Genomic DNA, 27,256 nt, shown 5'->3' on the forward strand with positions numbered 1-27,256 from the left:
ACGTAATGGCTGTGGACCCCATGGACCCCGAAGAAGAAAATAAGAGTTATGGTATGACATACCTTTGTTAACTCTTTTTCTTCGAGGTCCATGGGGTCCACAGGACACCCACCCAGACGCACCTGTAGTTCTGGGGGAGGTTTCCGTAAATTTCTTCTCTGGAGAGTCTGGACTCATGAATATGGGTTTTTTCTTTTTTACCCTTTGTTTTGTCTCTGCCTGCTTGAGCTTGGTAATGAACTGGCTACCTGAGGCAGGGGGTGGGGTATATGAGGAGGGACCCGGTGCATCCTGGGAGCAGAGAGCTCGTTTGTATTAACTGTTTGGTAACCAGGATTCATACCCCAACATAATGGCTGTGGACTCCATGGACCTCGAAGAAAAAGAGTTAACAAAGGTATGTCATACCATAACTCTTATTTTCTAGCCTCCCGTACAGGCCAGTTGTATGCAGAGCTCTTGATATGATTGACTGGTGCACCTTCACTCCAGTCTCAGCCACATAAGCCTGTAGCACTTTCAATGTGATAGTTGGCCTCTCTGTGACTTTCTTGCTCTGATGCTAAGTTTTGAGGGACGGCCTTGTCTGGGCATTGCCTGGGTGGTATGATGTAGCTTCCGTTTCCTCACAATTAATCCAGCAGTGCTCACTGCGATATCCAAGCATTTGGATATTATTTTGTAGCCTTTCACTATCTCGTGCATGTCTATAACGTTATCATTTTCTTACAAAGCTATATGGTCGTCATTCTCACAGCTTTCCTTCAGATTCATAGTATGACCAATGTTATTTGAATTGAGGAGTATTTTTCTCTATAAAAGCTGTGGAGAAGTTGCCCATAGCAACCAAATCAGCTTTGAAGTAGCATTGATTAAGTACAGTCTATAAAATAATAGGTAGGAGCGGATTGGTTGCTATGGGCAACATTTCCACTGGTCCACTTATCCACGCTTTTCACTGCTTGATACATAAACCCCATAGTGTGCCTTCTAGGGTGGACAGGGGGCAGAGTGGCTGTTGCTGAAGGGAACTACTCTGTGCGCACCCGAAAAAGGTGCAGGATCAATAGAAAAGAGTGCATGTCCTTTAGATGTGCCCCCTTTTCATCACTGTAGGGGGCGAGCCCAGCACTCACTGAGATCCAGGGCTGCCCCCAAGCTCTCCCTGCTTTATTGAAATTGAAATAAAAAATTTGCAAACAAATAATGAATTTTGAGATGAGAATTTACTTTAAGACCCTACTGCAGGGATTCCCAACCACGGTCCTCAAGGCACACTAACCGTCCATGTTTCAAAGATAGCCATACTTGAGCACAGATGTCTTAATTAGTTCCTCAGTTATTTTGATTTAACCATCTGTTCTCAACCCTGGATATCACTAAAATCTGGACTGTCAGTGTGCCTTGAGGACTGAGGTTGGGAAACACTGCCCTACTGGTTCACAATACAAATACTGCCTGGGGCAATCTGTGAGTAATTTGTAATACAGACAGATCTGTTGGCTTTTTAGAGGTCTGAATACTTTTGAAAGCCACTGTATATGTGAACTTGTCACACAACAGTGGTGGTAAATGTTACATATTATAGCAGATCACGGTGGCTGTCTGGCATAATTTGCTGAAATTATCTGAACAATGACTTTTGCATGCAAGTGTTACATACAAGTCTCTGTTATGTGTGATGTGCAGGAGTGCAGCGGCTGAAGGATATGGAATATCTGGGGACAGTTGTCAGCATGTGCTTAAATTCTGATTATGCTACTGCTCTGTTTGAGGGAAAAGTGCAGCTTCACATGGTAAGCATTCTAATTTATCTCTACGTCTTATTGAAATGTGGATTTAAATTTTTGTTTTAGCTGATATATGACAAACGCTATTGGCACTTGCTGGTTAGCAGTCAGGCACCTATCTTGGAGGAGTCCTGGGGTAAATGGTATATGTAGTATCTGTATGAGCTGGTATTATTCTTTCATATGGGGATATCATATAATTCCCTGTAGCTTCTCTGTTGGTTGGGTTTCTTGCTGGACCTCTGGCACAGACCATGGAAATACAGAGGGAGTCCAGCTTTACCTCCCTCGTCCACTTCTGTTACCCCAGCTTTAGTTTAGCGTCTCAGGTGGTTGGATATTCGGGGGCCTGTATAATTTGGTTATACAGGCCACTTCTTATCAAGGGGTTGATTAGAGACTTTGGTAGTGAGACTGGGGGGGTAGTAGAGATGTTGCCCATAGCAACCAATCAGATTCTAGCTACTCTCTTATGAAAGGTGCTAGATAAATGTTAAGTAGAATCTTATTGGTTGCTATGGGCAGCATCTCCACTTTTAAAAACCCGCACTTTAGTAAATATACCCCTGGTAGTCTGGGTCCTGACATTGAAGCAATTCCAGTTAGATTATTAAATATAATTCCCAAATAGGACTAGTCCAAAATGTAAAATTCAGGATGGTGATGTTACATTCAACGATTCCGTCTATGGAAATTAGGTATCTTTCTGCTCCATAGCAATAAAACTTACATACACATTCTCACTGCAACTTCCAATCAGTAATGTTTCATAGTTGTAATGGGTAACACCTTTTCCATTTGAGGGGATAGCAGCGCTGTGCACCCTCTCTTTGGAGGACATATTGATTAATGTGTGATCTCAGCAGTTGACCTATTAGGATGACATTTATGCCCTAACTGACTGATTCCCAGCTAGATAAAGGTATGCTGGGTTAGTTAAGAGTGTCAGCCATGATACTGTTGTGACGCCTAATAGGGTTATGTCCTGTGTCCATTTCCACGCGTGTGGTGTGCAATGTGTGAACCTGCTCCAGTGGACTGTAAGTTTCGAATATCTAAGTACATTGGTGACTTCTGTTTGATGTTATAATAAGGACAGAATAGGGTTGTGTACGGAACACTATGTCCGAGGCTTTAGAGAGAGTCCGATGGCTGGGTTATGTCTGGTCCTCCTCCCATCATTTTCCAATGTCCCACATAAGAGATGTACAGAAAAAAATATCAATCTATAAATTTGCGCAAAAAAAACACAATATCAGCCTGTAGACACTATGGAGCCTTCACCAATCTTCAAAAATAGACAAGCACAACAAAATAGTATCCAAAACTGGCGCTAATGTGGTTCACATCCAGAGGTAACACATTTTAGAATAGAATAGAACAGGGCTGTCATTTAGAAACCGCTGCAAAACCGCCACCAAACCCCCGGGGTTTAGAACAGAATAGAACCTGCCGTCAAACCGCCTGGATTTAGAATAGAATAGAAACCGCTGTCAAACTGCCGCTTAGTAAATTTTGCCCTTTATCTCTAAGGGGCAGATTCAACCAAGTGCAAGCTCCTGACGTCAGCTTGCGCTGCGCACTTATCAGCCCATTGTGGTAGCTGATTTCTTTTCACACTCCATAGGCTGTGACCAGTAATGGGAGGTAATGCACAAAGCCATTCCAGCAGCACTTATTATTTATTTATTACCAGTTAGGTATATAGCGCACACATATTCCGTAGCACTTTACAGAGAATATTTGTCCATTCACATCGGTCCCTGCCGCAGAAGAGCTTACAATTTATATTCCCTATCACATGCACACACACACATACACACTAGGGTTAATTTTGTAGGGAGCCAATTAACCTACCAGTATATTTTCGGGGTGTGGGAGGAAACTGGAGCACCCGGAGGAAACCCACGCAAGCACAGGAAGAATATACAAACTCCACACAGTTAGAGCCGTGGTGGGAATCGAACCCACGACCTCAGTGCTGTGAGGCAGTAATGCTAACCATTACACCATCTGTGCTGCCCACTTGCACTTGGGGCCTGATTCAGACCCGCTCGCGAGCGCTGAGTGCTCGCAAGCGGGTCGATGTTGCCCAAGTGCGCTTGCGCACGAGGGAGCCGGCTCCGTTGTGCGCATGCGCGAGACCCGAATAACGATGGCCAAGTCGTCGTTATGGGTCTCGCACCAAAGGGGACGTGCTGTCGATGGTGATTGACAGCACGCCCCCTTTGGTGGGCGTGCCGGGGGCGTGGCTGCCCAGACGGAGGCCTTCAATGGGCGTTAACACATAGAATCTGTGATAAGTTCACACAGTAAATTACTGCGACTAATTAACACCCCCCCCCCCGCCACCCCCCGAAGTCTATTCAACTTTTACCTATTTGCTCACGTTCAGGTTATTTGTGTGCTCTCTTTTAGTTTCATTTACCGTAAGCTAAGTGCTGCTTTCTTCTCCCCAGATTGAAAGTGAATCTTTGGAGGCTCAAGAAGAGAGGGAGACCCGTCTCTTCCCGTCAACAGATGACAAGTATCGGATACTGTGCCACGCACTGACTGGTGATTTCCTTGTTTATGGGACCAATGTAAGTGATTTCCTCACTTACAGTGCAGGTATTTCATGTAAAGCCAAACATGACATTTATATACCTACCTGTGCATAGAATGAGTATTTCTCAGCATACAAAAAGGATGTTAAAAAATGATCATACTCTAATAGCCGAATTTAGGCCCTCATTCAGAGCCGTACGCTCTGAGCAGAGCGCACGCTCTGAATGAGGGCCACCCTCCATGAAAATGGAGCGTCCTCCTGGACGCTCGTATAGCTGTGGGTCACCACCCACAGGCTATACGAGCGTGCAGTTTGATGGCCGCGATGGTCTTGACCATCGCGACCATCGAAACTGCGAGCCGGAGCCTGCGGTTGAGGTTTTCAACCGCAAGCTCCGGAGTGATTTTGGCTCTATCAGAGCCAAAATCACTCCCACTGACATCACTAGTGATGTCAGTGGGCCGGCTTCTGACGGGAGGCGTTCCCGTGGGAACGCCCCCGTCAGGGAGGCACGCCCCCGGCACGCCTACCAAAGGGAGCGTGCTGTCAATCAACATCGACAGCACGCCCCCTTTGATCAGACACAACGAGCGAAGGACTTTCCTTCGCTCGTCGCGTCTGGCGCATGCGCACGACGGAGCTCCCTCCGTCGTGCGCATGCTCAGTGCACACCATCGACCCACTTGCGAGCGGACAGCCGCTTGTGAGTGAGTCTGAATCAGGCCCTTAGTTAGCTGTGAACACAACATCGGTTTCCAGCATCTTAGCGGGACATGTCTGAGAGGTCTCTGCTTGCAGCTTATGGAAGTGCAAGCAGGTCTCTGCCTACCATTATTGCTGTCTACACCAACAGTACTTGTTGGATCTTCCCTATAGGAGCATACAAGGATTAATAGCTAGGTCATCCGCGTTTCTGGTATTACAGTAATTAATCCTCCTGTGGTCTCAGAAGAATCTGTAGACAGCATTCACCCTATAAAATACAAGCGTTGTTTATCTAATTTCGCTGCCTTTGTGGCTAGCATTGCTTGTTTATCATGTGTGCTTATAGAGAACCTTACAAGTAATTCCAAACATTTGTTTCCTGGAAAGTCATTATACAACATGTCCAGTGTTACTGCTACTCAAAGTCAGATTAATCACTGTATACGTCCCCATGTCTTCAGTAGAAGCAAATCGAATTTCTTTGTCCCTAGACTGGGCTCATTAAGTACTTCTACCTTGAAGACTGGCAGTATGTGAATGAATATCGGCACCCGGTGAGCGTGAGGAAGATCTTTCCTGATCTGTCTGGAACTAGATTGGTTTTAATTGATGAGAAGACTGAAGGCTTTGTGTATTGCCCGGTAAGCAGTATAAGGTCTCTGTGTTAATAATACTGTATAAATATATATATATTTTTTAATTTGATGCTCAATTCTGAATACAACATCCCCTTGAAGTGACCATGCATCTAAACACTTTACCTATTGCAAAACAGTATTCATTGTGTATTTATTTTTTTTTTAAACATAATTTATTAGTGAGATAAGAGACAATACGAAAGCGACCTACACAGAGGTCTAAACATATAAACATACCGTATTACAAAGATGAGTAAATGCACAGTACATCGATAATAAACAGGTGTGCAATAAAACAGTCTCATCTAATTTTTTCAATATTGAAAAAAAGAGAGAAGAGGAGGAAACAGAAGAGAAAAAAAACAACGGAAGAGAAGGATAGAAGGAGGTTGGGGAAGAGGGTAGGGGATAGATCCGACTGGACTGGACGCGGCCGCAGCAAGTTAGCACAATAAACTAGAAACTGGGATAAGATAACAAATGAACATATCAAAAAGTGTTCACAGAAATGCTGGGGGGACCTGAAAATAAGAGGTCCAGGGTTCCCAGACCTTAATGAAATTTGTGGAGGAGCCCCTCATTATGCTAGTGACGTATTCCATGGAGTGGACATGCCATATTTTGGCTATAATCAGACCCAAACTAGGCGTTACAGACTTCTTCCATGCTGATGCAATAACGCATCTGGCTGCCAATACCACCTGAGTAAATAATTTATTTTGGTGGGGAGATGCCCCAGGAATGCCTATAGGGAGTAGAAAATATTTAGGGCTAAAAGGGACCTGAATACTGAAGACAGAATTGGCCAATGTACACAGTTCCTTCCAAAGGGAACTAATTTCGAACAGCTCCACCAAATATGTAGGAATGTCCCGTCTGTTATGCAGCATCGCCAACACAATGAGGAAGTCCCAGGGTACATTTTGTTTAGACGAGTAGGAACATAATACCATCTAAAAAATAACTTGTACGCATTGTCTTTTATGCGAACACATATTGAGCTTTTGACCAAGTTAGAATAGATATCAGTCCAGTCATCATTGTCTAAGGTTTCCCCCAAGTCAGCCTCCCAGGCCCTTTCATGAGAGTCTCTAATGTCCGGTGATGGGGACAGGAGCAAATTGTATAACGTGGAGATGAGTTCTTTAGGGGATGCCATACGAAGGGCCAGGCCCTCCAACGTGGTGAGAGACCTGTGGGTCAGTTGAGACCCCAATGTGGAGTGAAAGTGTCGTATTTGCAGGTATTGGAAAAAGAAGGTATGAGGGATGGAAAGGTTGGCCTGTATATCCAAAAACGTGGGAAAGGGCGTGGTCTGCGTAATATCATTTAGTAATCTAATTCCACTGTTCTTCCAATGCACCAAGGCGGAGGAAAGACAGCCCGGATGGAAAAGTGGATTGTCAAACAGCGGAATCAGAGGACTAGGATGTGGGGCAATATTGTGTTAGCGGTTAGCCGTATCCCAAATATCTAAAGAATGAGAGATCACAGGATGATGCAGGGCAGCCTGAGGGCGGGCCGTTTTGGGAAGCCACAACAATGAAGAAATGAAATGCAGTTTAAGTTCATTAGTTTCTATCATGACCCACACCCTCTCAGACTTGGGTCCATTCCACAATACACATTGTGCTAATCTGGTGGCAAAATAGTATAATTTAAAATTAGGGACCCCAAGGCCGCCACCAGAAGCGTGCCTCTGCATCACCAGGCGTCCCACCCGAGGTCGTTTATTGGACCAAAGAAATTGTGCAGTTAGGTGTTGTAGATGCTTAAAAACATAAGGAGGTATCCGGATGGGCAGAGTCTGAAATAGATATAACAACCTTGGCAATAGGTTCATTTTGATGACATTAACACGGCCGATCCAGGAGATGTGACAACCTCTCCAGTCCTTAAGATCTTTTTGAAATTGTGCTAGCAATTGTAGAAAGTTTGCTTGGAAAAGTTGTCTATAGTGTTTGGTAATGTAGATCTCCAAGTACTTCAATTGGCGTCGATTCCAACGAAAGTGGAAGGATTGTTCTAGGGTATGCTTAACAGCTTGTGGGATATAGAAGTCAAGAACTTCAGTTTTTTGTGCATTAATTTTAAAGCCAGAGAGAGCACCGAAATCCTCTATCTCCCGAAAAAGATGAGATAAGGAATGAGCTGGATCGAATATAGTGAGCAAAATGTCATCTGCGTAAAGTGATATATTATGTAGACCCAATCTTAATACCCTTTATATATGGATTGACACGTATACGTGCCGCAAGAGGCTCTATCGTCAGGGCGAAAACGAGGGGGGACAGTGGACAGCCCTGTCGAGTCCCGTTAGAAATCGGGAAAGGGGAAGATGAAATCCCGTTGGCCAGCACAGTTGCCCGGGGGGATCTATATAGAGCGGTTACACCATGGAAAAAACGATCAGAAAGACCCACAGATCGGAGGACGTGAAACATGAAGGGCCAATGGATCCGATCAAACGCCTTCTCAGCGTCCAACCCCAGCACCAAGGCTGGCGATTTTTTGTTTGTGGATAGCATGGATCAGATCAATTGTCCGGCGTGTATTGTCAAGGGCCTGTCTCCCAGGTATGAAACCAACTTGGTCGGGATGTATTCATTGTGTATTATACTCGGCCTTGTCACCAGACACCATGGGGGAGATGTATCAAGGAGTGAAAAGAGTGACTAAGTGGAAAAGTTCCCCATAGCAACCAATGAGCTTTGAGGTAGCATATAAAGCACATTCTAGAAAATGATTGGTAGAAGCTGATTTGTTGGTATCGGCACCTACTCCAATTGTCCATTTCTCCACTCTATGCACTGCTTGATACATCTCCTCCAATGATTCCAACTCTCAAACACAGGATCTACATGCCTATCCTATATATGATAGTGGCGACTATGAATGTGATGAGCTTAGTTTATGAAAAGAGGGGGTGATTCAGCTTTGGATGGAATTGCAGCTGCATGCAGGCAGCTTTGCAGTTCCGCCTTGCTAATATGCAAATGTAGCAGGGGGTGCATGACACCCCTTGCTGCATTTGCGATCCCTGCTCTGCGACCAATGGCATCGGTCCTCCGTCCAGCTGAGTAAGTTGAGGCTGGCTCAGGCTGGCCAGCTTGCGAGGCCAGGAAACTGCGTCCACTGTGGCCTTGCCACTTCCGGAAAATGTGACCGACATGCCTGCCAATCAGGCAGAGGCATAGAAGGGAGGATCTGTATGCGATCACCCAGGACCCGTTCTGCACATTCTCAGAACAGTTACTGCGCACGCGGAGATTCACGATAATCGGGAATCTGCGTTCGGCATGGCACATACGACCTGGTTTTTACTTGTTAATAAAATGTTTGCATCATAGAAAAGTATCATGTAAACATGGCAGCTCTGAATCTTGTTGGTAAATATAAGTATGTAGATTATTATTTTCTTATGCAGAATATGACACTGAGGCACACTGAACGACAATGCTGTTCTGACAGAGATTAAAAATAGTAAATAATAAAAATTTACAAAATGACTTGGGGGGGGGGGGGGGGGGGGGGATCTATTTTTTTTTTTTTTCCCCTGATCAGATTTGTCACATTTGTTATACTGTGTTTGTGTAATAATGGTTTGTAGAAATACTTCATGGCTAAACACACTATGAATGACCTTAAATGGAGCTTCTCTATGGTGAGGAGTAATAAGTGAGAGGTGCTTTCGGAAGAGGAAGAAGCATATAAAAGAAAAAAACACATTTATTGCTTTGTGTCCGGATTATAATATTTATTGGTGTATTCATTTGTATGCAATTATTTCCATAGCTTGGCAAATACATTTCAATTTACAATTGAGAACATGAAATATCTCTTTAGTTTTATAATTTGTGTTTTGCTTATTTTGTTACAGCAAAATGACAATTTGTACGAGATTCCGAACTTCTCTCCAACAATTAAAGGCATTTTATGGGAGAACTGGGCATTGGATAAAGGGGTCTTTTGTGCGTTTGATGATGATAAAGTTTTTACATATGTTTTTCATAAGGATACCATACAAGGTACGCTACTAGATGTAACTTCTTGTATTGCTCACATAATTGTACATGGATAATAGATTGCCCTCTGACTACAGGAGATGTTCCCGGTTACCTGTTTCTGAGTGGAAAACTGTTATGTATTAGATTCAGAATATTAGGAACTGGCGTGATTTAGGTGTGTTTCACACTAAATTTAAAGTGCCAGTCAATTATAAGGCAAATCCAACCTTGTAACTCACTGCCGCTCTAATTTTAGCGATGAACTTGCCAAAATAACACTGGTTCCTTAATCTCGGAAACCTATTACATAACCTACAATATTTTTTTAGTCGCATTTGCGACCAAACTCAAGGCATCTAATACCCCTTTTACACCGGAGCTAAAATCCGGGTTATTGCAGGGTTAACCCGGGCAGCTCCCTGGTGTAAAAGGGGAGAGGGTTGGATCGCCAGGTCGAGTGACCCGGCAATCCAACCCAGGTAAATAGCAGGGTTTAACATGGGCATAGCCCGTGAAACCCTGCTATGGGAACAGCGCACTCCGGGTCACGATGACCTGGAGTGCGCTGCTAGCCGGCCGATTGGTCCAGCTTCAGTGGCGCTTGGAGATGACGTCATCTCCAAGTGTCCACTTTCACACCGGGAAAGCCGGGTCTATGCAGACCCGACTACGGTGTGAGCGGCGCCGACTCAGGAATATCCCGAGTCGGCGCCTGCTAAATTCCAGGTCTGATCCGGATAGGAACCCTGTTCCAACTCCGGGTCAGACCCGGAATTTTGGTGGAAAAGGGGTATAAGAAGCATATCCAATTGCAGACAAAGTTTTGAAAAACCCAGCATTGTAGGTTTTTCCAACAGCCACAAGGTATTTATATTCAATTGCCAGGTAGAAAATCAGTCGCTGTCATTTCTATTGGAATTACCGCAGCTATTTTCTCACAGAGCAGGTCTAAAAAAAAATAAAACCTAATGACTAATTAGGCAATTGGAAGTTTTCAATTAGCCTAATTGGTCCAATAATTACATGTCATTATTGGTTGTTAAGACCAATGATAACTTCAAATTACCCCTAAATCAACTGTTTCCTTAATTTATGCACCCCAAATTTAATGAAAGCAATTGTTTAAACGAAAAATAATTGCATTATATCTTTTAACATTTTAGTTTTAATTGGCCTAAAATTGCCTCAAAAATCACATTATTTTCTACTTTTTTTTTGCATTTTTTTTGTAATACAAACAAAAAAAGTTTGCTTTGTATAATTTTTTTTCCCACAAGGTTTTGGCCTAAAAAAATTTGTGACCCATGTTTTTTCTATTGGATATTGTGGGTATCTGGAGCGCACATACCCTCGCACGGTGATAGGAAATTGGTTGCAATGCCTTCAAAAAATTTTCCCCTAAATATTTTGAAAAGCAAAGGCATAAATGTAACAGTCAATATATAGACAGAGGTTTTAAAAATACATTTAACTTATGTAATTTAAAGAGAATACAATTCTCAACTTTAAAGTTTGTGTCTGGTAATGTAGCTAGGGGCAGTCGTAGTGCTATGTATGCGTGAAATTGCTGGCTTCTGAATAAAGACGGAACCCTGACTGATTCCAGTATTTGTTGATGATACTATTATTCTGCCACAAATATTAGTAGCCACTTACACCAAGTCTACTAACTTTCTGATATCAAAACCTATCAACCTTTATTGTGTTGTGTTATTGATTTTTTTTTTTGCAGGCTCCAAAGTTATTTTAGCAGGTGGTACCAAGCTGCCTTATGGTCATAAACCAATTCTCTTGCACAATGGGGAACTTACCTGCCAGACTCAGAGTGGGATGTTAAACAGTATCTATTTAAACACTCACAACTTCCTCATCAACAAGAAAGATGCCGATTCCAATGAGCTGATGAAAATGCTAACCCAGTCTCTCATGCTGCGAAGGTAGGTCTGTAATTCCTCAGTCTTCATTGTAATAACAGGTGTGTGATTTAATGATGACAGGGGTGTTCCTTTTTGTAAGGAGCCCAATTTGTTTGGTTCTTGATGAAGGTTAATTTCATGCTGTTCACACGTGCTGTGATATTGCAGCTGATATAGGCCTCACTTGGGTGGATGCCCTTCACTCTGGTTTTCCCAGAGTTGGATGTCCATCATGGCACACCCATGAATAGAGGAGCTGGATGGTGATAGTAATACCCCTTTCAGACATTTCGAGAGTCCCAGGAATTTGGCCTGCCTCAGCCAAATTCCCGGGTAGCCAAGTCTGTCTGAAAGGTACCTAGGTACGTTCCCGGGTAGCCGCCCCTTCAATCGACCAGGGTTTTTCCCGGGACTTATGTCCCAGGAAATTACCCTGCTTCTGTCTGAATGGTGCTACCCGGGAATTTACTACTCCCGGGCAGCACCAAGCAGCTTTTACATTGGCAGCGCAGAGCGTCCTATAGGACGCTCAGCGCTGCTACTCATTACAATGAGTTGGCAGCAGAGAGCGTCCTATAGGATGCTCTGCGCTGCTGCCCCCCATCCCCCGCGCCGGTGGCTGTGGCGCTGACAACAGAGTCAGCAACCATGGCCGGGTCCTCAGGCACAGAGAACCCCAGCCGGATGCCGGGGACACACACCGGCGCTGGAGACCGCCGGTGGGTCGCAGCCACAGTGTGCTGGACCACCAGGGTAGGACCACCCGCTGGACCACCAGGGCAGGGGCAATTATTTATTTTTTTAACTATTTTAATAGTGGCTGCATTTGGATTGGACGGCTGCCTGCTGCATGATGATGACATCATCAGCGGCAGCCGGAGAGGGGATAGGTTAGGAAGAGCAGAGGAGAGGCAGGTAATATTTAAAACTAAAAAACCTGGCTTATGTCTGAAAGGGGTCTACCTGGGAATTTCCCGGGAAGACACTGTAGTGTGAAAGGGGAGGGGTCTTGACAAATACCCGGGAATTTGCACAGGAGAAATTCCCGGGTCTGAGCAGGAAATTTCCCGGGTTGTATATCTGAAAGGGGTATAATAGAGTAAAGAATAGGGGAAGATAAGGCGCTCTCCTACTTAAACCGTATATATTTAATAAAAATCAATATAATATATTAATTTCTTGTAGGCAGCAGCTGTCAAAAATAGGTAAATGCTCAACCCTATAGAAAACAGACAGTACAAAGAGAAAATAGACAGCGCTAATTTACAAGAAATTTAATAATATAAAAAAATATATATTAAAACATTTTTTATAAAAAATCTAATCCAATAAACTGGCTGGTGTGACCACTAACATGTTATGATTATTAATCCATCAGGATATACATATGCAGCAATAAAAATAAATGACAAATATACAGTATGTCAGACTTGAGCTTGTATTAGATCTAAAATATACAGGAAGTACTCAGTGAACCTTTGGGATCCTAAATAAGGACTTTCATAGATTCCTCTCCTATAATTGTTATGAATCCATTTTCACTAGTACAGAACTAATAAGATGTAAAAATCAGCTGAAGATGGAACTGAGGACAGCTTGGGATTATTTATAAATAGTTCAGTTTTCGATAGCATATGATCAGTCAGGCATGTTCATAAAGCAGGCCGCTGAAATTATTATTGCAGATGGTAAGATAAGTTTTAGAGCAAGCAAGGAGAAAGCAGTTAGTTTGGCAGAAACAGAGATATTTTCGGATCTTGGTTAGTATGTATATAAAGCCATGCAGAAGGTTCCTAGCGTTTGTTCAGTCCTTAGCATGCATGCATAGTTAGATAGGAGCATAGCAAACGTCAAGATTAGAGGATCCTCTCTATCAAGTTTCCAATAAAAGCCATCCACTGCCTTTAGTCGGGTTTATTAGTCACGATTCTCCTTTGCAAAATGGTGGTATATACCAGCTGTTGTCTTATGGATCACAATCCTTTACGCGTTTCTCCGCCTGTGTAGCTTGTCAGCGGCTTTCTCAGAAGTGTGGATCATTACTCCATTGTTCCCGGTTTATATCACGGGGATAGGCGCTATGCGCCTACGTCATCAGTGTGTATCCGGACCTCAGTGCAGGGGGAGTGTCGGAAGAGTTCATATACACTTCCTTGCGTTCTATCCGATTTGACTCATTATACTAGCTAGACATTACTGCGCATGAGCCACAGCTTTCATGCATTCCAGCAGTTTATCACTGTAGTTAACATACCCGAAAGAGGTCATATGTCTGTGTATGGACAGGGCCGTAACTAGGGTAGTGCGACATGTGACACCGCACAGGGCACCGCAGGGCAGGGGCGCTGTTTGGGACTGTCAATTTTCTGTTTATTATCATTCTCACTTATAGCTTCCTCTTCTTTTATCCCCAGCATCTCCTGCCCTCTCTTATCTCTTCCCTGGCCCTTCTCCTTGAGGCCATGGCCCTTTTTCCGGTGTGTTAGCTCCCTATTTAAAAAATAGGGGGGCGCCAATGCTCTTTCTGGCACAGGGCACCAAAAAGTCTAGTTATGGCTCTGTGTATGGACATCTTTATATGAACTCTCCCTCTATCACATAATAGATCAAGATAAATACAGGGATGTACAGTATCAAATCATCACCTGAAAATAGAGAGATGTGTGCACAATAAAGTCTTAAATGGATATGCTTTAGTAATAATAGAAAAATACCTTTAATTATAGAGACTAAAATAACTTCAGCTATCTATTAATTTTACTTTATATAAAGCTCTACCACAATATTTTTGTTTCTAGATTTCTACTGTGGAGCAGCCTATATATATATATATATATATATATATATATATATATATAGATATAGTGAATGTACGTATATACATAGTGTATATGCTATATATTTCCATGTCAGCATTAGACTAATATTATTCATATACATTCATATACACATATTATATATATGCTCTGGCAGTTGCTTATTTCCTCCTAGCACATTTTTATATGCCACAGGCTCCAATGTTGGTCTGCAATGTAAAAAATTAAGGCTGCAGATGTACTTCAAGGTCCATTCTTCAACATGGGCAATGCCGGGTATCTCAGCTAATTAATAATAAATAAATAAATAAATAATTGTAATGTAATAGTAGTAATTGTAATTTACTAAATAGTTGGTAAAATTGACATATAAAGCAATCCATTGCTTTGTGCTGTTTTATTTCTCTATTTGCATAGTCGTCAACCCGAAATGCCCAAAGTCACGGAAAGACAGATCCGACCAAGTTCCATCCAACTCGGAACAGGACGGACATGCCCAAAAATGCATAAATTCACATCTGCGCATGCGCCTGTATCAAAACTCACCGATTGCGCCCGTGCAGAGAGATCTGTACGACTCAGAATCGGACCCTATTTGAGAAATTCCCCAACCTAGTTGTTGTCCCTAAGCTACAATTACAAAAAGAACTTTCATTTAAGGAGGATTTATTTATAATTAATTCCTACAAAACTACTGAATTGTATGTAGGTATATAAAATTACACATAATGTAATTTATATAATGTTGTTATACTAATGTATGCATTACTAACCCTTACTGTATATGCATGTTATATATTGAATGTTTTCTAACGATTTATTACTAAAATGTCATTTTAAATGTATTATAATTTCCCTTAATGGTTTGTTTATATGCTTATCTATATATAGAACTAGGGTGATATAAATGTTTGATGTTTTTATACTTTACGGAATAAATTAAATTCAATTTTTCTTTTGAAAATGTACGTATGTAATTAGCGCAGCTTCGTTTTCTCCCTTCCGGTTATTATGTAGGTATAATGACTATTCTCCTTCGTTGGAGCAGCAGCATTTTGACCTGATACCTTTCTGATTATCTTCATCACGCGTTTTGCTTATTTTTCCTTTGATCTGTGCGTGACAAACTGTGCAGGAATACACGCACATGATTAGAGGCGATTGGTAACAATAGCGCAGGGAAAGACAAATAGCGTTGTTTGTAATTACAGACCTATATATTGGCTCAAGCGTTGAGTTGATATCATTAAATCAACATGTAATACAGGTTGAGTCTCCCATATCCAAATATTCCGAAATACGGAATATTCCGAATTACGGAATAATTTTGGCATGACTGAGATAATAAAACCTTTGATTTTTGATGGTTCAATGTACACAAACTTTGTCTAAGGCACAAATTATTAAAAATATGGTATAAAATTACCTTCAGGCTGTGTGTATAGGGTGTAAATGAAACATAAATGTATTTCATGTATGTACACAAACTTTGCTTGAGCCACAAAATTATTGAAAATATTGTATAAAATGAGCTGCAGGCTGTGTGTATAAGGTGTATATAACACATATATGCATTCTGTGTGTATATTGGGGTCCCATTCCCAAGATATTTCATTATGATATGCAATTATTCCAAAATACGGAATATTCTGTTATCCAAAATACTCCTGGTCCCAAGTCCCAAGCATTTTGGATATGGGAGACTCAACCTGTATAGAGATTGGTGAGTGTGAGAAGCGGTGTAATCTCCCAGCGCTGTAACATCATCTGCCGGTTCTGGCGATTTCTCACACTGATTGACCACTTACAGCAACACAAAATCTCCACTATAGATAATGGGGCTGAAATTCATCCATATAGCAGCCTTGCTCATAGTATGAGAGCAAAACGGTATGCTCGATAGAACATGTGACCAAGCCTGTTTGGCAGAGCTAAGTAGTCGTCGTATCAACTGAACAAAATGAAACATAAAAGGTTTGATTCTGAGTCTGGCGCAAAGCAGCTGCAAGTGCGTAAGTCTGTGTCAGCCAGGTTTACTACTGTGTCCATGCAGCTTCATGGTTGTCCCTTGGGCCAGTATGCAGAGACACATGGGGTCGTGCTGTGAGGCCACACCCCAGGGATTCGTGACATGCCCCCATGAGGTGTGGCCTTGCCCCTTTTTCGTGCAGCTGCACACACAGAGGAACGCCGGGGCTAAAATACAGCCCCAGTCTGTCCCTGGCCACAGCTGTTGCGGTTAGTATGGGCACTTGCACCCATTCCATGCTGGGTGCGAAAGGTCAGTCTGAAACAGGCTTACCGTCTGTCCGCATGCAAACAAGCACAGAAGTTGGGCTACATGCCTATGACACACTGTAGTAACACTTAATTGAGACACATCTGTACCGTGCGTACGCACGGTAGCCACCCACTTTCCTCCCAATAACGCCCATTTTACAGGAGGCTATGTCTGAAGGAGATCTGCGGATGCTTTGTGGAACACATGGGCAGACCGCTTTTGCTGCTTACGGTGCATGCGCAGTCTGCTGATAATCGCAAGAAGCTTTTACTTTTCAACTTGTATCTGATTTAGAACCTGGCTGAAAAACGCTGCATAGACTGTAGTTATGAGAGCTGCAATCTCCAGCAGGCGCTGCTACCTTCCCCACCAGTAGTGCACCTGAAAAGCCATACGCACTGTCTGACACATCCATACCTATAACTTGGATGTAAGACAGCCCTGGTAACACCGCTGTGATTGCCTCCTTGTTGCCTAGGTTTTCCGATGCCTGGGACATCTGCAGCCTGCTGAGTACACAGGAGAGCTGGAATGAGCTAGCCCGGGCCTGCCTGCACCACATGGAGGTGGAATTTGCTGTGCGTGTTTACCGGAACATTGGAAACGTGGGCATGGTGATGTCTCTTGAACAAATAAAGGTATACAATGCAAAAGGTGCACAACTAGCTACTTGTATGACCTCCTGGCCTGCAGGGTTCTCTGCATAACAGGAAAACTTTGTTTCTTTGCACTTATTTCAATCAGAGGGGACTTTAGGATCCAGGCTCTCACCAGCCGGTTAATACATTTATGACATATGTGAAGTAATTATAAATGTGGAATATAGGCTATGCCCAGTATAGACCATTCCCAGGTGGGCCCTTGGGGCATCAAGGGCCCACCTGGGAATGCAGTGGTAGGGGACCATGCTTAAGGGGTGTGGCAGCCACCACAGGGGATCTTGGCCAGCAATTAGAGAGCACATAGCTGGCAAAGTACAAGGACCCTTTATAAAGGAGGGGACAGGGGTGCGTCAAGACCACCCACTATGTTTGGCAGGAGGGCTAATCTTGGTGCAGTTTCCATAGAAATGAACAAAGCCCTCAAGTTCAACCATGATCAAAGTTACTGACCCCTAGAGGAGAGGGACCCACAGGGGGATTCCCCTGTACCCCTGTGGGCCAGTCCGACCCTGGCTTTGTCTGTTAGATTAAGGTCAATTTTCATTAAATTGTGTGTTCTCATTTTATAGTTGCATGTAACTGTTTACTCCATTCTAATACAATTACAGCTTTATTGTATTTGTGTGTTTCCTTACAGGGAATAGAAGATAACAATCTGCTAGCAGGCCATCTTGCCATGTTCACCAATGACTTCAACTTAGCACAGGATCTCTATCTGGCATCCAGCAGCCCTATTTGTGCACTTGAGGTAACTGTATACTTGCTGACTTTTAAAATTCCCCCGGAGGCCACAATGATTCAATGCAATTCAGACTCCTGGGCCTCTCACTTCTAGACTGGCCCGCTCTTTCATTTATCCGGGACTCTTCCTGACATTCCAGTCCCCTGCTCAACAAGGTAGTATGAGTCTGTTACTAATATTGATTGTACATTCCCTCAAAACAAGCCACATATGTACGTATGCAGATGTGCATGTACCTGACCCTTGCGACTGGAGCAGCAGGACATGGAAGGGAAGGGGCGGTTTACAGTAAGGACGTGTTTGTAAAATATCTAATAGATACACACTGACACAGCACAGAAGCCCTATCTATTTTGGTTGCTGAAGTCAGGCCCAAATACATGCTGATTAAGGAAACGGCTAGCTGCTTCTGATTGGCTGATTGCAATATCACCTATGAAGCTGATAGGTGCTTTATTCATTGATCATGTACTTATTAGAGGACTTTGTATGCTTATGTTATAGGGATGTAGTTATTATTATTTATCATTTATTTATATGGCACCACAAGTGTTCCGCAGCGCCTTACAAAGTACATAAACAAGTTGTAGACAAGCGACTTACAGAACAATACAATACAGGACCAGGACATGGATAATATATATTGCTACATTAGCGACCATAACACCCAGATAAGCAACAGAGCATAAGCAACCAAGTGTTATAAATAATACAGACAGTCAGGATCCCGGCTATGAAAACATATGTAACAAAGGTTTCTTGTGCTAATGATCTGGTTGTGTGTGTGTGTGTATGTATACGTGGTATAAACTTGGCGTACATTAATTCTTGTGACTTGTTACGTTTATACTGTCCATGTAATAAAGGGTTAATGGGTCCTTTATAAAAAATAATGTTGGTTAATTGCATAGAATGTGTATTTGTGTAACTCATCCAATAGTAGAGGGAGGAGTAATGCAGAGCGACGTTTAGTAGGCGTCCTGTCAGCTGCACCATGAGGAGTTACATTTTGCACCTGTGATAGGAGCAAAATCCCAAATTCTAATTATTTAATTGAAATATTGTTTTCCAAATCCTGTAGAAAAGACCTAATAATTGTCATAGTGTTTTGTTTATGAATGTTTTCTGTACTTTCCTGGCGTTACCTGGCTGCTGGTCAGCTGAGTGTCCTAGATGTGTGAATAATAGCACTGTTTGATGTAACACAAACCTATCTCTTACACCTGGCTGCGGTCTCTACTTATCTGCTATAAATACTCCTAGTTTTAACCTCTTGTGAGGATTAATAAATAAAGATAGTAAATGCAGCTATCTAGTGGTACATCATAGTTGTAGGCTTTGGAATTTGACCATACATATGGAGGATAACAATATTAATATTTATAGATTATTTATTCTAAATGTAAATTAATTATTCTAAATGTAAATAATAATGCATTGGTGCAATCAGCAATTATAATAGAAATAATATTGGGGTGGGAGGGAGATTACACTAATGCAAGCGTTTTGCTACAAGAATCTTAAAGCCGCGTATCCACTACATGATATAATGAATGATAACGACATTGCTATTGTTCAATCGTCTGCAATATCGTGCAGTGGATATGCCGTCAACGACCAGCGATGGGCGCTCCTGCTGGCCGTTGACGCCGTCGCTCATCGCCCGAACCTGCTGTCCAACCTGACCATATCGTCAGGTTGTGCAGGTTCGGGGATGAGGGAGGAAGCCGGCACTGAACGACATATTGTTCAGTGTGGGCTCAATGTTCACTGCACAATATAATGAATGATTGAATGATAACGATATCGTTCAATCGTTCATTATATTGTGTAGTAGTGGATACACGGCTTTACAAGAGCCTGCTTTCTATTCCCGCTGGGTTCTGGGTAACAGGGCAATCCGGTTATGGTGTCCTAGACCCAACTGTCTGATATCACAACTGGTTTGGACCTAAAAAAAAAAAAAGGTTCCCATTTGCAATCATAGGCCCTCATTCAGAGCACATCTGCGCATGCGTACGGTTTTTAGTACGCATGCGCGAACCAGTCAGTGCGGCCGAAAATCATTTGTACGCAATATAGCGAGTGCCTGCTATTTTGAGTGACAGAATGAGGCGTATGTGGGTGGTAACAGGGGAAGGTACTTGAAAACGGGGAGTGGAGATCCGTTCGCAGGCGTGCTTAAAGGTCAAAACGGGCGTTTTAAGGGAGTGCATAATTAATACAGCAGCGTCATTGACCACGTCACTTGGTTTTTTTTAACTCAGAACTGCTCGCAAAATAGCGGTTGAAAACACCAACCACAAGAATAGCGAGCAGTTCATACGCTGTACGATGTACTCGATTAATCTAATAAATAGCGGACATGACGTATGGTGCGTGCGGCCAGGGGGCGTTTTTATCAAATAAACGAGCGTATGTTTTGCTCGCTCGTTCAGACTTAGAGGTGTGAACAGACTGCAATTTGCGAACGGATCATTTGAATAGCCACCCCTTGTTTTTGAACAAACGACCGCAAATAGCGAACGGCTCTGAATCAGGCCCATAATCTTTTAACTATTTGTTGGAACAGACAATAAATACATTGGGCTCTACCCACATGTGGTTGGGTGCTGCCCGCAGAGCGTTCATTCAACTGCGCAGATGGGTTCCGACCAATAAAACTACAAGATCCTTCAGATATGGGCATGTAAATGTCTGGTGAAATCTGGCATAGATGTGGGCAGTCGGACTGAGTGATTGGATCAACAATGTGTGATAAATTTAGTTTAGAGCTATCTGGTGTCTGATTCACATTTAAGAGAAGCTTTAGATGACTAAATAATCCTCCAGCCACATAACAAGTCATAATTACGGTGTATTGAATCTAGGTCAGACGAGACTTGCAGCATTGGGATAGCGCCCTACAGCTGGCGAAACGCCTGGCTCCCAACCAGATACCCTTTATATCAAAGGAATATGCCATACAGCTGGAGTTCACGTGAGTCCTCTATATGTGTTCTCTGTCGGTGACCGTCACAATATATCATGCTTTATTAGAAATAACGTACCTTATCTAAGTAGCTGTGTACATGGGATGTTACTTCGTTATAGATCATATTTCAGTTAATGTTTATTACAATTGATGTATAATCTTAAAACATTAAAGGGGTTGAACACGCTCCCTTGCTGACCTTGCTTTTGGCAACTATTGGTGGTGGGTTTGGGTAGCGGAGGGGACATTTACTGCTGTAGAAGGTGGTTGGACATGAGAGGCTCCAATCCAATCAATCATATGCTGCCCCCTCCCACTTTTCCACCCCCTGCCAATAGGTGTCAGCAGTGGTCGATGTACAGTACAACACATTTAGGCCCGTATTCAATTTGAAGCGTTAAGTCCAGATCCGCGTTGAGTTTCCGCCGATGACGACATTATCGCCTGTTTTGGTTTTACCCCGTATTCAATTTGACAGACTTTCCACCTAGGCGGAATGCAATGTAATGTAATAGGCGGTAAAGTATCGCCTATGAATGGCAGGCGGAAAAAAGTGCAGAAATTGGGTTTTTGGGGTGCAACGTTGTGGGAACCCCCTGCAGCCTTCAGACAGTCCCCCAAAGGTAATCTGTGTCAAAAAAAGAAAAAAAAAAAAACTTAAGGACACTCCAAAAATTGGGCAAAAAAAAAAATGTTGAGGTGCAAACTTAAAAACTAGCGAACTTGACTCTGGGGGGGTCCCTAAGTATGCCCCAAATGTTTTTTTGATTGCAGGTGTTTGCGGCAGGTGGATTTTTCACGATTTTTTCAACTTCACTTTTTCAACTTTAAATATGCTGACCCCCATTTTCAAGTACCCCAAATGTGCTGGGATAAGTTATTTTCTGGAAAAAAAACATCCTAAATACTATTCTGCATGAGGTATACAAAAACGCTATTTAGCAGCTATTGAACCCATTTAAAAACACCAGATACCTTCAGCAAGCCAAATCGGGGGTAACCATAGCTAACCCCCATGTCAGAGCATCTTTTGGGGGGTGTCAGGCTGATTTTCCCAAAACTGACAGTACTTTTGGCTTGTTAAAGTCCAGTTTACCTGTACTTTCAAATTGAATACGGGGTAAAGCGTGCACGCGCGCAATACTTTTCCGCCTCCAAAACAGGCGAAGTCGGCGTTAAGTCCGGGCCGCGTTAACTTAACGCGGCTCAGCTCAAATTGAATACGGCTCTTAAATTGGTACAATGCTGAGCAGATACACATGATTCTCCTTCTACTCGCTTTACCTTTTTCAGTCACTTTTCACTTTTAAATTAAACCTGATTTTTTTTTTGCATTGTGCTGATGATTTGCTTATAGTTATTCATTCATTAATTTATGCATACATTCATATATACATACATAAACACATACCTCCCAACTTCTAGGATCCCTGAAGAGGTACGCATGCGTTCCGAAAAGGTTTGGAGCTTCAGGGGGGAGGGGGGGGGGGAGGGGCGGAGCCTCTGGAAAACAGGACGGAGCCACGCGGCTCCCCCGATTTTGTCACTATGGAGGAGTGCCCAGCACTATCCGAGATGCTGGGCCGCCCCTGGCTCTCTGTACACTGGTGAATAGATGCCGTGCACATTCGCATGGCATCTGTTCTCCTTCTGCTTACGGTTTATGCTCCCCCCAACTTCCCCCCCCCCACCGAGGGACGCTGCGGCCCGTGGGTGGAACAGTTCCAGAAAAAACGAGACGCATGGTCATATGCCCACTCTCCCTCTCAAGCTTCTTATAAATCCTCATAAAAATATATATAATCACAAAAAACAGTATCAGAAGAGCATGCACATCCACTAATTACTATAAAACTCCATTAACTCTAATAACATTGTAATTACATGCATTTAGTTAAACTTCAAAACTGCGATTGAAGTTAGGGCCACATGCAGTTACCATAATGCTATTACTTTATAACTGTGGCCATAGAAAGCCACATACAGATCTGGTGCTGAGTCCAAGATAGTACATTTCACCATTCCATAGTACAATAGTTACATCTAGTGTCTTTATGCTTATTTCTGTATTACTCTGATAACTTTTATATTCTGATCGTTTTCTCCTGCAGCGGTGACTACGTTAATGCGCTTGCTCATTATGAGAAAGGAATGACTGGAGACAACGTGGTAAGTATTGTCATGTACACTATGCACAGTTTACTGGTGTTCTGTATGTGTCCAGATGACGGAATGCGCTAATGCAATTCACTTTGTAAAAAAAAGCGAGGCTTTCCATTAAAAAATGTTTTTGAAAAATACTATAGAAATGTACTATTTTTGATCCGATCATAGCATTATATGGTTATATAATGGGGACACAGGATAAATGTAGGGGTTAGAATGGTACCCGCATGTTACAGGGCTCATTCCCAAGAGCCTCCTCTTCCTGGCTGAAACTTCCCTTTTTCCAGCAAAACTTCACTTTTTAATATCTGCCGAAGCATTAGGAGGTTTGAAGATTCAAGTCTGAAGCATGGGCTGCACAATTTTTATTTAGAAATATTAAGATTTATTTGGAATATGTCTGACAAATGCAGAACCAAGTGTAGTATCGCTTCATCCCATACTTCTTCGTTCATTTGTCCCTCTCTGTTTTACTGATTTGCAATTGATATGAGTGCAGGACCCTTGCTGATTTCTTTGTACTCCTTAATTTTTTACCGTTTAGCATTACCTTTCCCCACCCTACTGAGTTATATCACACTGCTGACATCTAAAAATCTCAACAATTTACATTCAGAACCTTCATCATGTCGCTGGTAGCACCTCCCCACCAATCCTTCCCGTGGGCGTCCCGCCGGCTTCTGTCCACGACTCTCTCCTCTTTCCTTTATACTCCTCCTCCCTAGGTGAAATCATCAGTTCTTACGGGCTCTAGTATTACCTCTATGCCAATAACACTCAACTCTACCTCACCTCTCTCCAGCTGCCTCTTTGCTACTTCCTCCTGGAAGTCCAAGCGTTTTCTCAAGCTTAACCTGGCCAAAACTGAACTCCTTGTCTTCCCTTCTACAAGAGTCTACTCCATTCTCGATCTCTCTCTCACTGTTGACATCACTCATATCTCCTCTGCTCCCCAACTCCGATATTTGCGGGTCATTCTTCGCTCCTCCCCCTCTTTTGCCCCACCCCCCCTTCCTTCATATTCAGGACCTCATTCAGAGTCGGTCGTTGCGGCCGCTCGGTCGTACGCAGCCGATGTTCTCTAAACTGCGCATGCGTAAAATTCGCAATGCACATGCGCAAACTAGCTGTTACGATCGGAAATATCTCTCTCCTTGAACTTGGCCAGGTCGTTAGTTTGAGTGACAGGATGAGGCGTTTGTGGGTGGTAACGGGAAGGTGCTTGTGAACGGAGGAGTGGAGATCCGAACACAGGCGTGCCTAATTATGCGAACGGCGTTTTATGGGAGTGCATAATTAACAAAGTAGTGTCATAGCACATGTGACATGGGAGGATTTTACACTGACTTGATCGTAGAGCTTAAGAGAGGGTAAGGTCAACCTTAAGCTCTACGACCAGCTCCGATGGTCTCGATTAATCCTTATATGCCCGGAGATGACACGTAATGCGAACGAGAAGGGGGCGTATTTTTAGTCTTCCGGCCACATCCTCCCCTTGGTCGTCCAGCTAACAATCCCATCTTAACGACGCAACTTGCTAGTGCATCATTTGCATATCCGGCCACCTTTTCCCTTACGACCGTGCGGCCACAACGACCGACTCTGAATGAGGTCCTCAATCCCTTGCTCAATGTTGTCGTTTCCAGCTCCGTAACTTCGCTCGCATCAGGCCCTACCTCCCCCATTTCTCATTTTTTACTACATCAAGCTTTTCCTTTACCGTCCTCCCCCGCTACCATCTTGCTTCTATCCAATCTATACTGAACGCTGCAACTAGACTTATCCTCCTGTGCCACCTCTCCACATCTGCCAACCCTACACTGGCTCCCCTCTCCTACAGGACCCTCTTCAAACTCCTTACCCTCACGTACAAGGCCCTTTCCAAGTCCACTGCTCCCTACATCTCCAACCCCATATCCTAGCATACTCCCATCCTCTCCACCCAGCCAACAACCGTCGCCTTTCCTCCCCTCTGCTTACCACCTCTCATTCCCGAGTTCAAGACTTCTCCCATGCTGCTCCCCACCACTGGAACAATCTCCCTTGCTCCATCAGACTATCCCTTAGTCTCAAACAGGCGATCAAAACCCACCTGTTCATTACAGCATAGCTGCTAACCATATCACCACATATTTAAACTAACCATCTTTCTTCCACCTTCATTCCCACTCTTGCTTCCAGCCCTCAGCTCTACTGTGTCATCCGTTTGTCTCTCCCTTCCTTGAGCATGTAAGCTTGTATGAGCAAGGCCCTTCTCCCTCCTGTCTCATCTACATCTACTCCTGCTCACCAGCTACACTTTTCACTTCCTCCGTGGGCTCTCTCTCCCTTTTTTTTTTTATCTTTGGCTTGCACCTACTTCAGTGACTCTAAACTTTTTAGCTGTTTCCGCCAAGTCTATGGGTACAGGCTTCTTCTTGCACTGAGTATTTACCCTACCCTCCAACCCCTCACCCACCCACTCTAGCACTGTTGCCTTTGTGGAACGGTGTAGTAAAATATATATATAACTTTGTGTACTATAATGTACTGTTTACTGTATTGTACTGTTTTGTTGATACATCTCCCCTGAATTTCTTTAATCAGTAATGTTTCGATCATAGAAAATGAAGAGTTGTGTTAACTGTATTTAATCGAAGGCTATATTCCAACAGTTTATAAGAGAAAGAAAAGAAACTCTATTTGGTGAGCACTCTTGGTCATATATAGAAAAAGAAAAAAATATATAGGTCTATCACAGACCCCTTAATATTCAACTTTTAATAAGAGTAATTTAAAAAGTCGGTCATATTAATTGATGACCCAACCTAACCAAATAAGACACTCAATATTAAACGTACAAAGACACATACAACATATAACAAAAAAAGGATATCATATTCGCATCTATGGAAGCGGAAAAAATGATAATCTCCTAATAGGCGAAATATTTGTAAAAACAATGTTGTAATCAATATATAAAATATACAGATCTACTAAATATCAGATAGTACCCATAATAGCACATGCATAATGAATCCAATTGTGGAGTATAATAGAAAAGTCAGAGCATAGGACTGCTGCTCCTCATTCTACTTCTCTTCACCTCTGCTAATTGCTATCTGTGAAGAGTGAGGGATTACCGGAGAGCAGATTGCCCTTAGAAACAACAGTTAATCGGGGATTTTACTCACATTTCATTTCTGCTGTTCGGTGTCATACTCAGTGCATTGGACACCCAATGAGAGAACTACTTTAATGAGATCATCCGCAGTTAATAGAGCGAAAGAATGTATAGTGAAAATATCTTATGTGGAATTCATTTGTGAAAAACAAAGAACAAAACAATAATATACCCCGTAAGGCTTTTAAACAGCGTTTATGTATCACATCCAAGTATCCTAGTAATCAACTTGATGTTTCACATTTGAGTGACCAAATTGTTGGTTTCTCTGTGAGGATTATAAATTTATAGCACATATTGGATGTGTTTTGGATGTATGTGGCTATGACTTACTACAATGAATAACCCGCTGAGTTATATACACTTATTTTTTGTGGATATATGATGATATGAACTGTGATAGTTCACAACCCCAGGCATTTACTATTTTTATTTCCTTTTTGCACCACATTTGCACGATTATTTTTTAGACTCTCAAGATAGATGAGCTTTTCCTTTCTTCTCTTACTTTTTTGGTTTATCTTGCTTCAACAGTCTCTTTTAGTGGTCAGCATGGCCACAATTGTATTTATGGTGCTTGGAATATTTTTGTTCCACACCCATGCATGATTTTTTAATATATGTATATACAGGTAGATGTTATTTACAGACTGAAATCTGCACTTGCCAAGTAAGGTCAATACTTGGTATACACAACAACTTAAAGCCTTACGGGGTATATTATTGTTTTGTTCTTTGTTTTTCACAAATTAATTCCACATAAGATATTTTCACTATACATTCTTTCGCTCTATTAACTGCGGATGATCTCATTAAAGTAGTTCTCTCATTGGGTGTCCAATGCACTG

At 42.6% G+C, this 27,256-nt stretch overlaps 1 protein-coding gene across 1 annotated transcript in view; it reads left to right on the top strand.

The window, feature by feature from the left end:
- The window catches only part of WDR19 (WD repeat domain 19), a 120,404-nt gene that overhangs the window by 39,344 nt on the left and 53,804 nt on the right, over positions 1 to 27,256 (top strand). Inside the window, exons 13-21 of the mRNA XM_088482982.1 lie at positions 1,690 to 1,796; positions 4,250 to 4,372; positions 5,535 to 5,684; positions 9,562 to 9,709; positions 11,421 to 11,625; positions 17,180 to 17,339; positions 18,001 to 18,111; positions 20,976 to 21,085; positions 23,191 to 23,248. Of these exons, the coding sequence (XP_088339108.1) occupies positions 1,690 to 1,796; positions 4,250 to 4,372; positions 5,535 to 5,684; positions 9,562 to 9,709; positions 11,421 to 11,625; positions 17,180 to 17,339; positions 18,001 to 18,111; positions 20,976 to 21,085; positions 23,191 to 23,248 (1,172 nt within the window). The remainder of the gene's footprint in view (positions 1 to 1,689; positions 1,797 to 4,249; positions 4,373 to 5,534; positions 5,685 to 9,561; positions 9,710 to 11,420; positions 11,626 to 17,179; positions 17,340 to 18,000; positions 18,112 to 20,975; positions 21,086 to 23,190; positions 23,249 to 27,256) is intronic.

The sequence above is a fragment of the Taudactylus pleione genome, unplaced genomic scaffold (assembly GCF_031769625.1).
Source record: "Taudactylus pleione unplaced genomic scaffold, aTauple2 ptg000302l, whole genome shotgun sequence".
NCBI lineage: Eukaryota > Metazoa > Chordata > Amphibia > Anura > Myobatrachidae > Taudactylus > Taudactylus pleione.